The sequence below is a fragment of the Mercurialis annua genome, linkage group LG1-X (genome assembly GCF_937616625.2).
Source record: "Mercurialis annua linkage group LG1-X, ddMerAnnu1.2, whole genome shotgun sequence".
NCBI classification, from domain to species: domain Eukaryota; kingdom Viridiplantae; phylum Streptophyta; class Magnoliopsida; order Malpighiales; family Euphorbiaceae; genus Mercurialis; species Mercurialis annua.
Genome location: NC_065570.1, coordinates 47,840,489 through 47,855,430, shown reverse-complemented (window position 1 = coordinate 47,855,430; position 14,942 = coordinate 47,840,489). Strand labels below are relative to the sequence as shown.

Genomic DNA, 14,942 nt, shown 5'->3' with positions numbered 1-14,942 from the left:
TACAAGGAAGATAAATATTAGTAGGTGTATATTGTGACAGTATAAGGATAAAATGGGACTAATTTTGTTTTGAGGTATAAACGAAAATTTAAAAGAACTAATGAGAGATTACTGCATAAAAATAATTAGTGAGTCACTAATATATGACTTTATACATTTTGAGGCATGGAGTGTAAATTCCTCTTTTTAAAATGAATTGGCTTTGGTGTTTGAATTGGACTACTATTTACCACCTCTATTAAAAATTAGTATGAATCAAATGATATTATTTTCTTTCGAACAAAGGATCAATTCACCCCCTCAACTTGGCACGAAATATCAAATAAGTCATTCTCGCCGCTTTTGGTACACATCAATCCAAAACTTGCGTTTTTAGCTCAAAAAGACCCTTTAGAGAGTAAGATTCTTAATTTTTTTAATTAACTTAATCAATTATAATCAAATTTAATCTAACCTCTAATTATAACTTAATTAAAATCTAATTAATTAAATTTTTAATTTTAGTTCCGCCATCCCGACCTCCCATACTCCGGCTACGACCGCTTTTTCCTTTCGCATTCCGACCAATCACCACACTCTGGCCACCATCAATTCATCCCAAAAACAAAAAACCGATGTTTTCATCCTCTTTAAGGACCAGATTCATCCTTAAAGTTTGAGGATGAACTGCCGGAGTTCATCCTCAAGGAGGATGAACCATGAACTGCTGGAGTTCATCCTCTTTGAGGATGAACCCAGATCTGGGTTCATCCTCTTTGGGGATGAACTCGACAAGTTCATCCTCAAAGAGGATGAACAACAATCTGTTCATTCTCTTTGAGGATGAACAGTTGTTGTTCTTCCTCAAAGAGGATGAACGGTTGTTGTTCATCCTCTTTGAGGAAGAAGAAAAAATTATAAAGAGGATGAACAGTTGTTGTTCATCCTCTTTGAGGAAGAAGAAAAAATTATAAAAAAAGTCTCTAGATTTTATTTTTTTTTATTTATTTAATATCTGATTTTTTAAAATCATAAGATTTATAATGAAAAATTTAAAATGTTAGGTGTTAATTTAAAAATAAATTAAATATAAGGTTTGATTTAGACTTTTTTCCATATTGTTGGTGGAGAGTGAAACACACTCTAGGGGCTGAGATTGGGCAAATGTTATCGAGGGGTTTTTTTGATAAGAAAACGCAAGTTTCGGGTTTGTTTGTACCAAAAGCAGCGAAAATGACTCATTTGATATTCGGTGCCAAGTTGAGGGGGTGAATTGATCCTTTATTCATTTTCTTTCTATCATTCTTGTCACCTGATATTGCACCAAGTTTACCACCTTCTGTCGCTTTATCGGTTATAGCAAACACCTAGTGGGCACATTACATGTTAAAATGTGGTAACCATGATCGTGTAATTATAAAATCACTGTAATTTTCAATATATTTTTAGTATAAATTTTAATTATCGATTCAGTAAAAGAAAAGTATATATTTTCAAGAGCAAGGGAGAGCCAGGGCATTAATAACGGGGTCAATTGGATTGTATAAGCATAAACTACTATAAATGTTTTTTTTAGAAAAATAAAAATTCCTTCCATTTGTTTTAAATGATAATTAAGTTGGAATTTTTTCACGACGGTACTTTTTTACTTCGGTGAAGGTGGTGGTGGTGGCAGTGATTGTGCTGCTTTAATGGCTAATCATTCTCTTTCTCTGTCAGTGCATCATCTTAAAGTGTTCGGTAGCATGGGCTGAACAAGGGGAAGGTCAGGACGCCAATTTTTTTTTAAAAAAAATTCAAATATTGAAAGTATTTTTCTTGTATGAACGGTTATAACCACCCCCTAAGAGTGTTAGGGGTGGTTTTTCTCTTATAGGGGCAGTTTTAGCCGCCCCTACAAGTGCAAATGACCATATTTAAATCGTGTTTACTGTGTTTGATTTTTCTAAATAGCAGAAAGAAAATTTCGACTCTCTTAAATTGAAATTTTTCGTTCCGCCGCTGTTCGGTAGTGAGCCTCCTAACCCATTTGTGATGCATATTCATTTTCTAAGAACATCGTTCTTTGAGAAATATTTTGTTTTCATTAATGATTTTTAAAAGAGTATAAAAAGTGGTTGTGATAATTGAATAGTGATTGGCGAGACGAGTTACTTGAAATGACAAGAGCGCCTCATCTAAGAGCAATAAAAAAAAGTATTGAATTCGAGTCACGCTCCATCTAAGATCAATATGTTTTGAGTTCGAGTCACCATGAAATAGGACTTAAATCCTTCAATCATTTTAGATTGAAATAAAAATAAAATAGTATATTAGACAGCATTGAAGCAATGAGCTTAAGGGAATGAACTGAAAATAAGTATATGATTTTAGAATTGGATATTGAGAATTTGGGTTTTTAACTTTTATTTTGTTAACATAATATTACTTCTATTCTAAAATAATTTTTTCATGCCTCTTGATCCCGCGTTAGCAAACATCATAAGGGTGAAAATTAGCTAAACTGGACAAGTTGTGGGTTATTTCATTTGTTTTAGTTGAAAAGAACTTTTTCAATATTGTGTGCCAAGTTGAGGGGTGGAACGATCCTTTTGTCCAATTTATTAGCTGCTCCATAATTTCCAAAGGAAGAAAAAGACAAAATAAAAGGGCACAAAAGTTGAAAAAATCCATTACCATACTTGTATGCAGAAGCTAGATTATAACATCAATGGCATCTAACACAGTATACAGAGTAGATAAAAATTAAAAAAAAAAAGTGCACCTGAAGAACTCAACATTTTCACATTTACATTTTCTTTTGAGTTCTCACGTGGATTACACAAAAACTTAATGCTTAAACCATTTCTCTGCACTACTTTTGTAGCCGATTTTCGGCACCATTTCGAATTAAATTTGAAAGACGGCCACAGCGATTATAGCTTGCCTTTCTGAAGCAAAAACATGAGACTTCCAATTTCCAGGTCTCAATGAGGATGATGCTACAATGTTTCCACTTAACCCTATATGTAAGAAGAGAAACAAAAAACATACATCATCCATATTGAAGAACTTCACATATTAAGTTAAATAAATTCTAATTACAACACGATCCATCGTCTATGCTGCACAGAAACGGAAATGCTGAAATAATTAACGCTGTAACAGAGAACGGCGAAATGACATTTTTTACAAGAATAAATAATAAAACATAAATTTCAGAGTTTCCAAAGCATTTCCAAAAGTTTCCGTGCAACATAGTCAGTTCATCACAATAAAGCAAGACACGCAGTGCAAAACATCCATCAAATTCGTGGAAAAGAACAAACGAAAAATGCAAAGTATTTTGGGTACTCCCATAAATGAAGTAAAATTTCAAAATATACCTGTCTCCTTCGGCTTTGCACAGTGTACCATGATCGGGCCATCACATAGCATGGCAAAAGAAAGCCAGCAAACCGAAGAAGGAATACCTGGAGCTAACATCAACATTTTAGTTTAGTTACGTATTGAACGTACTCGAATAAGATGTTAACAAACGACCTTTTGCTGCAACATAATGTATGAAGTGAATGCACAACTAAACATAAATGCATTTTGCATATGCAGTTTTATGTGTGAAATGTCTAGTATGAGCAAGAGAGTTCACATTATTGACTGACAATTCTTGCACCATCATAGCATCTCTTGTAGCGAGTAGCGCTTGGGATAGAAGCATAAGAACCAACAGCTGCACATATCACCAACCCAATTTAGAGTTTTTACGGTTAATGTGTGATTAAATTCTTAAGAAAAGAGTTTCAAGATGGCTGCTTACAATTAAGGCAACGGATCGAAGACAAGCGATACTACTACTATTAGCAATGGCATATTCCTCGTACTCTGCTTCGAGTAACTGACGCTCAGCAGCGGCTAGAGCTAGGAGATGAGAGTCATGCAGATCAAGGTGATGTCCCCATGCTTGCCTAATTAGAAAATCAGTCAGAATATTACAATATTTAAACAGCTTTTATTCCTATGACTTGACATAGCTGAGAAGTAGTTTATCCCAAAGATCTCAAGGTAAATAAAATAACCTTTTTATATGTAATTTAGTGTGGTGACTAGGGGTGTGCAAAAACCGAACCGAGCCAAAAAAATATGGCACGATTTGAAATTAGAGAAAAAAATGGGTTCAATTCAGTTTTGGGAGTAAAATATTCCAGTTCATATTTTATGCAAACCATACCAATTTATTTGGTTCGGTTTACAAATTTTAAATTTCTTATAAAATTGAGTCAATTTTGAAGGGGAAAAAAATGGTTCGGATCAGTTTAAAATGAATGCATACACACTGTGTTTTTTTTCAAAAAGCAACTTCTTTCCGGTTAAGGCAAGAATTTTACAAATCTATATTGCCATGTATAAGATTTCAGTTTCAACTATTACACGAGAACACACACGTCCGCACTACAGATACAAAGAGTTTCACATTTATAAATAGAACAATTTACTAATTCTTGTTTTGTAAATGTAACATAGATGACAAATGTTACCTGATATCAATTGCCATAACATCAGCATTGCTGCGGGCTGGTGGAACAGAATAATTTGGCGAGAAGATCTGCCAAACAAAATTCGCAGACATTATGCTCAGAATTGACAATGTTTATATCACTCCTAGGCACAATTAAATGCATAAACTAAATGATCCTTACTTGGTTACAAATTTCGCAGGTGATATCACCTTTTTTATTGCACCATCTCTGAATACACTTCCTATGAGCAAACTGCATTACAAGGATTGAGAGAACATCAGCACTGAATTTGCCAGTGACTACCCAATCAAGTAATACATTTTCCTTCTATGATCACATGGAGAAGCTCTAATTATAATACCCGAGCGATAAATCGGAAGCATGGTCAGTAAAAGAAACGACAAACAGTTGCTTACATTCAACCGATACAAATTAGACAAAAATGGAAGATGTAGATTAAGAGTTGATCGGTGATTAAGAGCAAAACCAACATCTGGAAACAAAATACTAATCTGATAGCCGACATTTAAAATCTTTCAACAGTCTTAATTTCTGCAATTTTTGCTGATTGAGATCATAAATTCTTTAAATTTGATGTATCATTGTGTTACAAGACTCAAAGGGCTTATCCAATGTAAAGTACAACCAGAGAATCGTACTGCATATTGAAGGCAAACAACATAGTCTAAGTGACATTCCTTTTACAATTCCACAATCAAATCACTCAAGAATTAGCCGTTATTGATAATTCATTTGGAAGCGGATAAATGTTAGTATAAATTAGGAATATATCAATATCTGCATCTCGATACGTCACCATTCGTGGTAACGTAGATTTCACCGAGCACAGATGATAATGCAATTCCTATGTTGCATGAAGACGGAAACGAAAACGCTCAAACAGCAAAATATCTTTTTTTAACAAGAATAGATTATAAATACTATACAATTTTTGAATTTTTCAGAAACATTTAATAACATAGTTTCCGTGCAACATACTTATATGCAATTGTATCATTTAATAACATAGACTTTTCTATCTTCATTTACTCAATCTTGTTAATAAATCTATCAATATTCAAAGAAACAAACCCAAAATTTTAGTGTTCTTGTTGACCAACCACCGGATAGAAAATCACAGCAGCACATGGAAGACAACACATAGAGATAGATAAAGATAAATAATCAACAAATCCAGATTAAGAAAAGATTATGTCATTAAATGCATACACCCACTATCACCTAAATATCCTATGCACAAACAATATACTAATAGAAGTAGCAGTCCCAGTGGGACACAAGCAGTTAATTTTTACTTCTAAAACTTAAATCTTTATCACAATTCACAAACCTATTCATCCTGTGAAGGCTAGGACCTCGAGTACTGTTAACCTGTGACTTATTATTAACATTAAGTGGCAAAAATTTACACAGTAAAATATAAACTAATCTTGCTTTACATTAATGGAGTTGGTCATGTGAACCAAAACATGGTAAAAAAAACAAATTAAGAGTGGGGGAAGGAGTCAAAAATGTTATACCAAACAAAACACATTGAAAGAATCAACAAAAACCTGAATAAAAACTCATCATGAAAACAACAAAAACTACCTCACGCTTCTCAACTCTATGCAAAAACTTCACATTCCAACAAAAAAAATTTAAAATAAAAGTATATTCCAAAAAAAACAAAAAAAAGTTGTCACTTTAATAAAAAAAAAAAACCGTATGAAATTTAAATGCCCAGAAACTGAAACAAAAAAGAAAATGTTTTAAAGTGAAAAAACAAAATCAAAACCAAGAAAAATAGAAGGGTGCCATTTTACAAGTAGAAAATTCTTCTATTTAATGGTAATTTCACACAAAAACAACAAAATTTAATAGCAACTGTATCAAAATTTAAGTACCCAGAAACTGAAATGAAAAAATAAAATGTTTAAAAGGTGAAAAACAAAACCAAAACCAAGAACAATGAAAAGGGGTGCCATTAAAACTACTACAAGGTGCTTCCATTAAATGGAAACTTCACTCAAAACAATAAAACCAACACAAATTTCAAACAACACCCATTAAAAAACAAGCAAAAAGATAAAAACTTGAAGGAAAAAAGAAGTTCTTGAGCAGACCTTGATGGTGCCATTACAGTGACAAGGAACTTCCATAGAAAAAACATCATCTTCCTCCTGACAAATCCTACATTCCACCATTTCTTTACCTTTCTTTATCAAACAACAACAAGAAGAAGAACCCACTCCTCCATTACTTTTAAAACAGCAACTTTTCTCATTTGGAACACTCTCTAATTTGTCTCCTCCATTGTTGACTGACTCAAAGCAGGTTGATGCTATGATCAGCCTGTCAACACACACCATGAAATCATCCACCATCTCTCTCTAATGTGTCTATGTATTATTATGACTGTGCAGTGAAGAAAGAGAGTGAGTGGAGAAGAAAACGCTTTTTGAAGGTTGGAGCTTTTTGTTGGCGGAATTTACGAATGGGCCTTTTTTTGATTTTATGGACGGAAATACCCCTGTTGGCAGAGTTTAATTACGGTTGCGTGTTCTGTCTGTACAGTTATACTTATCTAACTAAACTGGTCTATGAGACGGTTTGTGATTATAAATTATTGATCATACACACATGTCAATCTCTCTTTTTCTATGTTTCTGCATGCATGCATATTTATTTTCAATTTAGAGAATCAATGATTATATTATTTCTATGATGCATGAAATTGTCTTTTTTGTTTCATCAATATTCAATAGGTATTATACTTTCTATTTGTTTACAGAAAAGTCATTTTTCATATCTTTTTTCTCGTTTTTCTGTTTTTGTAAAACAATAATTTTACTTTTTCTCATTTTATATATTTTAAATGATTAAATATATTCCCTGCTTAAAGATGTGGGAATTGAAAATGTGGAGGAATGGTTTTCTTCTTTGATTGCCCCGCCTCCGCTTCAGTGGCCGCCAAACGGTTTGTCTATCTTCTTTTTCATAATTTTGAGTCAATCAATCAAAACCAGAAAACGTTAGTTTTTTTTTACTTGCTTCAGATGATTGATATATAATTTCTGACCCAAAAGTGAAAATTCGAATCGATTGTTGGGAGAAAAAAACTGATGGTTTTCCAAAATTGATAACTGCTAGTTTTTACAAGACTGATTGCTGGCTTAATTTTTTTGAGTAGAAACAGTTGGCTTAATTTTAATATATTCCTTTTATCATTAATTCTAGATTTTAACAATAATTGTACTGACAAAAAAAAACAATCATTGTATGATTTTATCATTATTTCTATACTCCTTTTATTATTAATTTTAGAATGATTAAATGACTTATGTACTTTTTTCTATCATGACTATCAAATTTGTTTTTAATATTGAAACCTTTTACTCTATTTTTTTGTCCTTATTTTTGTTACTGTTTGTGAATGAGTTAAAAAAGTATTATAATTTGTAGGTTTTTTTTTTCTTTCGTAAGAATAGCAACACAATCTCTATACATACTTTTCCTATTCACCAAACTATTCTTATTTAAGTAATACAAAAGCTTTAAAACAATGGTGCAATATGTTGTTTATGTTTTTGTTCTACATTTTAATAGTGTTCAATTAGTTGGATAAATTTGCATATGATTATAAAAATGTTCACTAAAAATTGTTTTTCTTATCAAACGGTGTCCTTACTGAAATTTATTACGCACCTAAAAGTTTAACTATTAATTCATTTTTCATGTCCATATTTTTCAAATGGGTACTGCTAAAATTCTAAATTTATAATTAAATTTATTATTAATTGCTTTTTTCTTTATGTTCATAAAATCAACATAATTTCAAATTTATATAATCTGACTTGTAGATTTTGAATATAAATTATTACATAAAACTATGAATTTTGTGATTCAAATTTTTTTTGCATATTGTGCGCTAAATTTTGGAGTTTTGTATGATGGTAATTATAGAATATATTATTTAGTATTTCATAGTTTTAAGTTTGTGTTTTTTACTTTCACATAAATACTTATTTTTATGAATATTATAAAATTATAAAATGCGAATGAAGACGATATTCCCTGAAACTTTTCCATCTTCAGTTCCCCTTTATGGGTGTATCTGAATCAGTCTAAGTATTATAAATAAATATTAATCTATAAATTAATTGCTAATAGTTTCTTTGTTTGTGTTTTTTGTTTTTCTTGAAACATATGTTTCTGAGAGAGGAGCCTCTCAACCACTTACTCTTCTATCGGCAATTGCTGGGACACTTCTACTATCAGGTGGCCTATATTGGTGAATTTGTTTTCTGAATGATTCCGACAGTTTCAATCATGCGTTTCTACAAAATTAAGGTGATATTTATATTATGTCATTATATGTCAACGGTAAGTTAGTTTTTCTATAAGTAATTTATTTATTTTTGTTGCTACCGTTCGTTTAGCAAATTATGCAAGTTTGCTTTTTAATTTGTTAAACGAATGTGTATTTGGATGGCTCAATTAGTAGCCGCGAAGTCCACTTTACTTTCTCTTATTTAAGAATGGTTCATCATCTTCAGGAGGTGGCCATTCTTTTCTTATTATTATATATTGTTATCTTTGGCAAAAAAAAAAAAAAAAAAAAAAAAAACTAAACTGGTCTATGTGTCAGGTGCAGACTGCTGTAATGTAATGTGACTAGATTAAAATTATCATTAAGTATATTTTTTATTATTTTTATTAATAATTATGAAATTATTTTATGGATAATTGACTTTTATCCGGGAAAAAAATTCCCTAAAATAGTAAACTCCATAAAAGATAATTTAATTATGAGGTTTAAATTTTTAGTCATGATTCCTAAAAATATAAAATTAATTAAATCTTTTTTATATACTATTGGATATCTGTGACGTGACAATGTATTGTTTATCCAATTCATCAACCGTATTCATTTACTATATTTTATTCATTATAACTTTCTATAAACCAAGGTTTTTCTTAAAATAAAAACAAGATATAATAATGCATGAACGGATAGCCTTCTATTTAAATTTACATTTTAGCTAAAATAAAACCTAAATCTCTATCAGTAAATTTCAAATTATTTCAAGTTAAGTTTTATTATTTTATTATATGGTATATTTTTATATTATATGAAGATAAATACTGACTTAAATTTTAGAGTGGATCTCAGACCAATGGGTCTGAAATTCTATCTGACGTTATTTGTTTTATAAGACACTACTCGGAATTCACCTACGTATCAAGTATGTCACGAAACGACATTCGAAAAAGAAAAAAAAAATTCTATAAACGTGCAACGTCTTGAATACAAGCTACATTCGAGGAAGAAAAGAAAAATTCTACAAACAAGCAACGTCTTGTATACAAGCGACACTCGACGAAAAAAAAAGAAAAAATTCTACAAACGGGCGACATCTTGTAATTTATTTAGAAACATTTTTCAAAAGCAGTGCGGCCAAATTTATTGAGAAACAATTCTCAAATGCAACAACCAAACTTATTGAGAAATATTTCTCAATAACAAAAATACAACAAAAGGCAACGGCTAAAATATAAGCGACAGTCAATCAAGAAAAAGGCATATAATGTCATAAACGGGCCACGTCCCGAAGTCAAGCGACAGTCGATCAAGAAAAAGGCATAATGCCACAAACGGGCCACGTCCCGAACTCAAGCGACAATCGATCAAGAAAAAAAACATAATGCCACAATCGGGCCATGTCTTGAACTCAAGCGACAATCGATCAAGAAAAAACGCATAATGCCACAAACGGGCCACGTCTTGTACCTAAGCGACAATCGATCAAAAAAAGTCATAATGCTGCAATCGGGCAAGGTCTTAAACTTAAGCGACACTAAATAAAGAGTAAAACATTTGCCATAAAAGGGCAGCGCCCCAAATTCAAGAGACATCCCTGTAAAGTAAAAAAGAACAGATAAAAAAACATAAAAGAGGAAACAATGACAAAAGCTACATACATGCACTGTTCAGACACAAGAGAAAACTCTAAACAATAACAAAGAACAAACACTTGTCATAAAAAATACTGCTTGAATAGTAGAACCATACATAAATATCTGCACAATTCAGACCCCCGAATGGAAAGTAAAACTCCTCACTTAGGATTCGAGAACAAGATAGTGTAAGGTACATGCCCATAAAAAATCTGACATAAGAAATTTTGTATGAAGACCGGATCTCTCAAAAGATGAGATATCTGAACATGCAAAGAAACATAATGAGAAGACCGGATTTTCAAAATAATAAGAGATCCAGACATACAAGATTATATTACATGTGAAGTTAAAGACCGTTGTGAGCGGAGTGGGGTTCGGGGGCCGCTCGCTCAAGGCTTATGGCTGACTTCTCGATCTGGAAATGGTTTGAAAAATGGAGTCGCCACCTAGTTCAACTAGGAAATGCCTTTTAACCGACTAGATAGCCTTACTCGCCTCCGGTAAGACTACCGTGCATCGGACCAAAGACTAGGGTTCGTGGACCTCCCCGAGACTCTTGTGCTTGGCTTATCGGTTACCAGTTTTATTTACTGGAAATATTTGCATTATATATCATCTCAACAATATATGAAGTTCACATGATATGAAAGCTGTGAATAAACAGGTATGAAAGCAGTAAACATGTTTGACGTGCACATGACTCGATCTGGACTGGCATTTGAGGCAAATAGCAAGTACTTCTAAGCATACATCTAACCTTAGAGGTTTCTAACAAATAGCATAAGTCTGGCTGGTCTGGATTGATTACATGCACAAAGCCTAAAACCGGATGTATAAATGTGATTGATTGATTTTACTAGATGAGTCCTGAAAATCTATAAACATGTTACTACTTTTTCGTATTAGTCCTACGATGTCTAAGTGATGGGCTGGATTTGCATTAATGGGCCAATTTTAGGTGATTAGTCCTTATTATTGGATTTGGATGCTTTTAGAAAGTAGTAAACAGTCCTAGCATGCTCAGGGGCAGTTGGATATGCATATAAGGTTATAGATACTTTTAAACCTCATTAACTTTGAGTGCCTAGAACTCGCGCGAATTTTGACCATCGGTCTGGTCAGAATGGGCTTTCGGTTAGATCACGAGAGTTGTGCGTCTCGTCAATCTGGTTCTATTGGTTTGATCCGGAGTCGATTTCGAGTTTGGGTTAGCCTAGAATCGGCTCTGGAATTTGCTGGTTTGCTGCTTGGGCTCGTGGGCCCGGTTTATACACTATGTTACATATTTAGACTTCTAAGTCCGTTTATATCGGTTTTGACAGTTATATTACATAATATGAAACTACATTGGATTAGCTACGTCTGGGTTCAAAATGGGCCTGATTTTGAGTGCAGATGAGCCCGGAAACACGTTTAGAAGTCTAGATCTAGACGATCTGGGAAGCGAGTCTGGAGGGTCTGGCAAAGGAGGAACACGACGCCGGTTCATAGTGCCGGCTCCGGCAGGTAAAGGTGGCGGCAGCACCGGTTTGTTGTGGCGGCGCCGCCAGTTGCAGCGGCGGCGGCGGTTCGTCGGCAGCAGTTTTGGAATTTTTGTTTTGCTTCGTTCTTACTCGTTTAGCTCCGTTGTTCATGCAAAAGTAGTCAAAACAGCATAAAATCGAACAAGGAATCCAAAAAACACATAATCAGAGTGTTTAAAGCTCATCTAGAAAAATTTATTTCCTGGGCAGCAACTCGAAAACAAGCTTTTTCATGGCAAAAAACACTTAAAATACCTAGAAACATGCATTCTAAGGCACCTAATTGATTGTTTTCTGGGTTTGAACATTAAAAACAGCTAATTATTGTGATTAACATGCTTTTCATTGAATCTTATGGCGGTTTATGGAAAACATCGAATTAATTGATTATAGCAATTTTAATGGAAAACAAGCAATAACAAGTCTAAACATGCATCTTAAGCATAATAATAGCATTTATGACAATCATACATGTAAATTTATGGCAAAATCAAAAAAACAATATTGAGGGTCCTCAGAATTACCGATCTGAGTCCTTTGCTCGTTTGCTGGCGAAATGGATGCGGAATCCAGCTTTGAATCCATGCGGATGTTGCGTTCTTGGAGAATCAACACGTGTTCAGTGTTTTCAGGATTGGATTTTAGTGTGTGGTGGCCGAATTTTCTGATCAATTTTTAGGGTTTGTGTGCCACCTTTAGCCAGGTTGACTTAAGGCTGTATTTATAGTGGTTAGAAATGACCTAGGGTTTCCTAAAATTTTCTAGAACATTTTAGCATATTCTAGGGTGAAAGTGTGTGAAGTGATAAGTTATTAAGTGTTGAGATTATCTTTAAACTCTATCTTTTTAATTAAATTCGGATTTAAAATTGGTAGCTAAGTAAAAGATTGCTAAAAGTGTGTTTTGGTGTCTGAAAGTGTTAAAAAAGGTTCCTCGAGCCCTAAAGGTTTGGTTAAGGTCAATTTCAGTCCGTCAAACTTGTAAATCGCCCATAAACTTCTAAGATATGGCAATTAGTCCATTTTCTAAATTTAGATTACAATTTCTTCGGATTTTTATTGACTATTTATGCCTAATTACGTTTTAACCCTCCAATTTTGCAACTGTGCACATATTACGCCTGCTTAAATTCCAGCAAGAAAATCGAAAGCTCGTCACGCGAACGGGTTTCTCTGGAAATCATCATTGGACGCTTCAGTTCCTTATCACTTTTTACCTGTCCGAAAAATAGGTGTCTACAGTTCCCCCCTCTTTAACGAGAATTGACGAAGTAGGTCAATTTTTGTTAAAGAAGAGACTTGCTGTTTGACGAGCGACAAGGATACTGTCCACTATCGAAGGCCCTCGCTTGCTGGCAAACTGCTACTTAAGTTCATTTAGTTCCCAGACTCTCTTAATTTAGGTCAAATAGTCCATAACCTGTATACCTTAAACGCAAAATTTATTTGACCCCGAAACACAAGTTTGAGGATCTAATTTACTAAAGTGACTTATTTGATCTCAAAATACAAATTTGGTGATCTAATTGACTAAATAAATAAAAAATGGCTTATTTGATTTCAAGATACGAGTTCAGGGGTTATGACCTATGTTCGTTTTTATTTTCTAATTTTTTTATAAAATTTATTTCTTTCTAAACAATTATGTCTCAAAATTTATTAAATTTTTTCTCTTTAGAATTTATAGATCAACTAATATTTAAATTTTGGTCAAACTAAATTGAACCAAAAGAACCAATGGTTGAACTGATTATTGAACCGATTAAACAAACGGTTGAGTCATAAACCATAAGAATTAGATCTATTTTTTTATTTTTTATGCTATCCAACCGGTTCAACCGATAATTAAACCGATTAAATCGAGAACTAGTGAAACTCCGGTTTAACGACCAATTGATTGTTTAAACTTTAAACACTACTTTAAAATTTATGAATTTTTAAACACTACTTCAAAAAAATTCTATTTGGTTTTGTCAACTCTTTATTTTTCAATTTTTTTTATGTAATAATATAGGGAGAGAGGATAATATAATAAATTGACTTATGAATTTTATATTTGCATGAGTGACATTATACATCCGGGGAAGGTGGGTAATGATGGAAAGGAAAATATAATTGAAAAGAGTTTTGAAAGAAGGTGTATGTGAGGAATGGTGTTGCTTAAGAATAGAGAGACAGCTTGGATAAGGTACAAAAATATATCTAGGCAATTATTCATCATGACTGGGTTATGTTATGTACTAGCGTTTGACCCGTGCGTTGCACGATTTTGTTTGATATTTTTTCTAGTTTTTACTTGTATAAAATTATTTTTAAATTTCTAGGAATAAAAGATTTATATTTTAAAATAATTATAATATTCTCATAATTTTTTAATAATACCTTAAAATATCCAAACCTTTTAGTCACTTTTCAATCTTACTCTGACGTTGAAAACTGATCAATTTTATCCTACTTTATTTTTTTTTCATTTCAATTTTACCCTTAAGCATTAAATTGACATTTTTTTATTTGACAAAAATTCAAAAAATTATTTAAAAAAGTCAATTTAATACAAACAGGATTAAATTGAATAAATTTTTTGAATGTTTTTTGAATAAAAAAAGGTCAATTTAATGTTCAAGAGTACAATTAAAACGAAAAAATAAAATAGGATAAAATTGACAAGTTTTTAACATCAGGATAGATTTAAAAAGGGACTAAAATGTCAGGGTTTTTTAAAATATTATGTCTATAATATATAGTGTCATATAGGATTCATTTTTAATGTAATGATGATACGTATTTAAATTCACGATGTTAGCTTTTTATGATTATTTATTCTTATTTTACTATTAATTATTCTCGATATACTGTGAAATAGATTTTCATGACTTAACAAAAAAAACTCAAATTATAACTAATTCTTAATTTATAATAAATCTTAAAAATAATTGGATATGTTCTTGCATCAATGTAAGATACATTAGTTATCGACAAAT

At 32.3% G+C, this 14,942-nt stretch overlaps 1 protein-coding gene across 2 annotated transcripts; it reads right to left on the bottom strand.

Moving 5' to 3' along the window:
* Nucleotides 1–2,638: 2,638 nt before the first annotated feature.
* On the bottom strand, nt 2,639–6,971 carry LOC126673904 (uncharacterized). Of its 2 annotated transcripts, none has more exons than XM_050368324.2 (7): nt 6,602–6,971; nt 4,656–4,727; nt 4,494–4,561; nt 3,776–3,923; nt 3,608–3,688; nt 3,345–3,431; nt 2,639–2,981 (listed from the first exon to the last, which is right to left on the bottom strand). In XM_050368324.2, exons 1-7 carry the CDS (start codon nt 6,860–6,862, stop codon nt 2,976–2,978), a joined length of 723 nt encoding a protein of 240 aa, XP_050224281.1. In that variant the 5' UTR covers nt 6,863–6,971; the 3' UTR covers nt 2,639–2,975. The 2 variants fall into 2 exon arrangements, with proteins under 2 accessions (XP_050224281.1, XP_050224217.1); XM_050368260.2 differs by having other exon boundaries at nt 3,345–3,437; nt 6,602–6,969.
* Nucleotides 6,972–14,942: the final 7,971 nt, after the last annotated feature.

What these genes read in the sequence shown, in the direction of transcription:
- LOC126673904 (XM_050368260.2), bottom strand. Translation starts at nt 6,862, where the DNA reads ATGGTGGATGATTTCATGGTGTGTGTTGACAGGCTGATCATAGCATCA. An exon ending in ACTGTAATGGCACCATCAAG is followed by an intron (nt 4,728 to 6,601) that starts GTCTGCTCAAGA and finishes CTTGTAATGCAG; the next exon opens with TTTGCTCATAGGAAGTGTAT. An exon ending in GTTATGGCAATTGATATCAG is followed by an intron (nt 3,924 to 4,493) that starts GTAACATTTGTC and finishes TTTTCTAATTAG; the next exon opens with GCAAGCATGGGGACATCACC.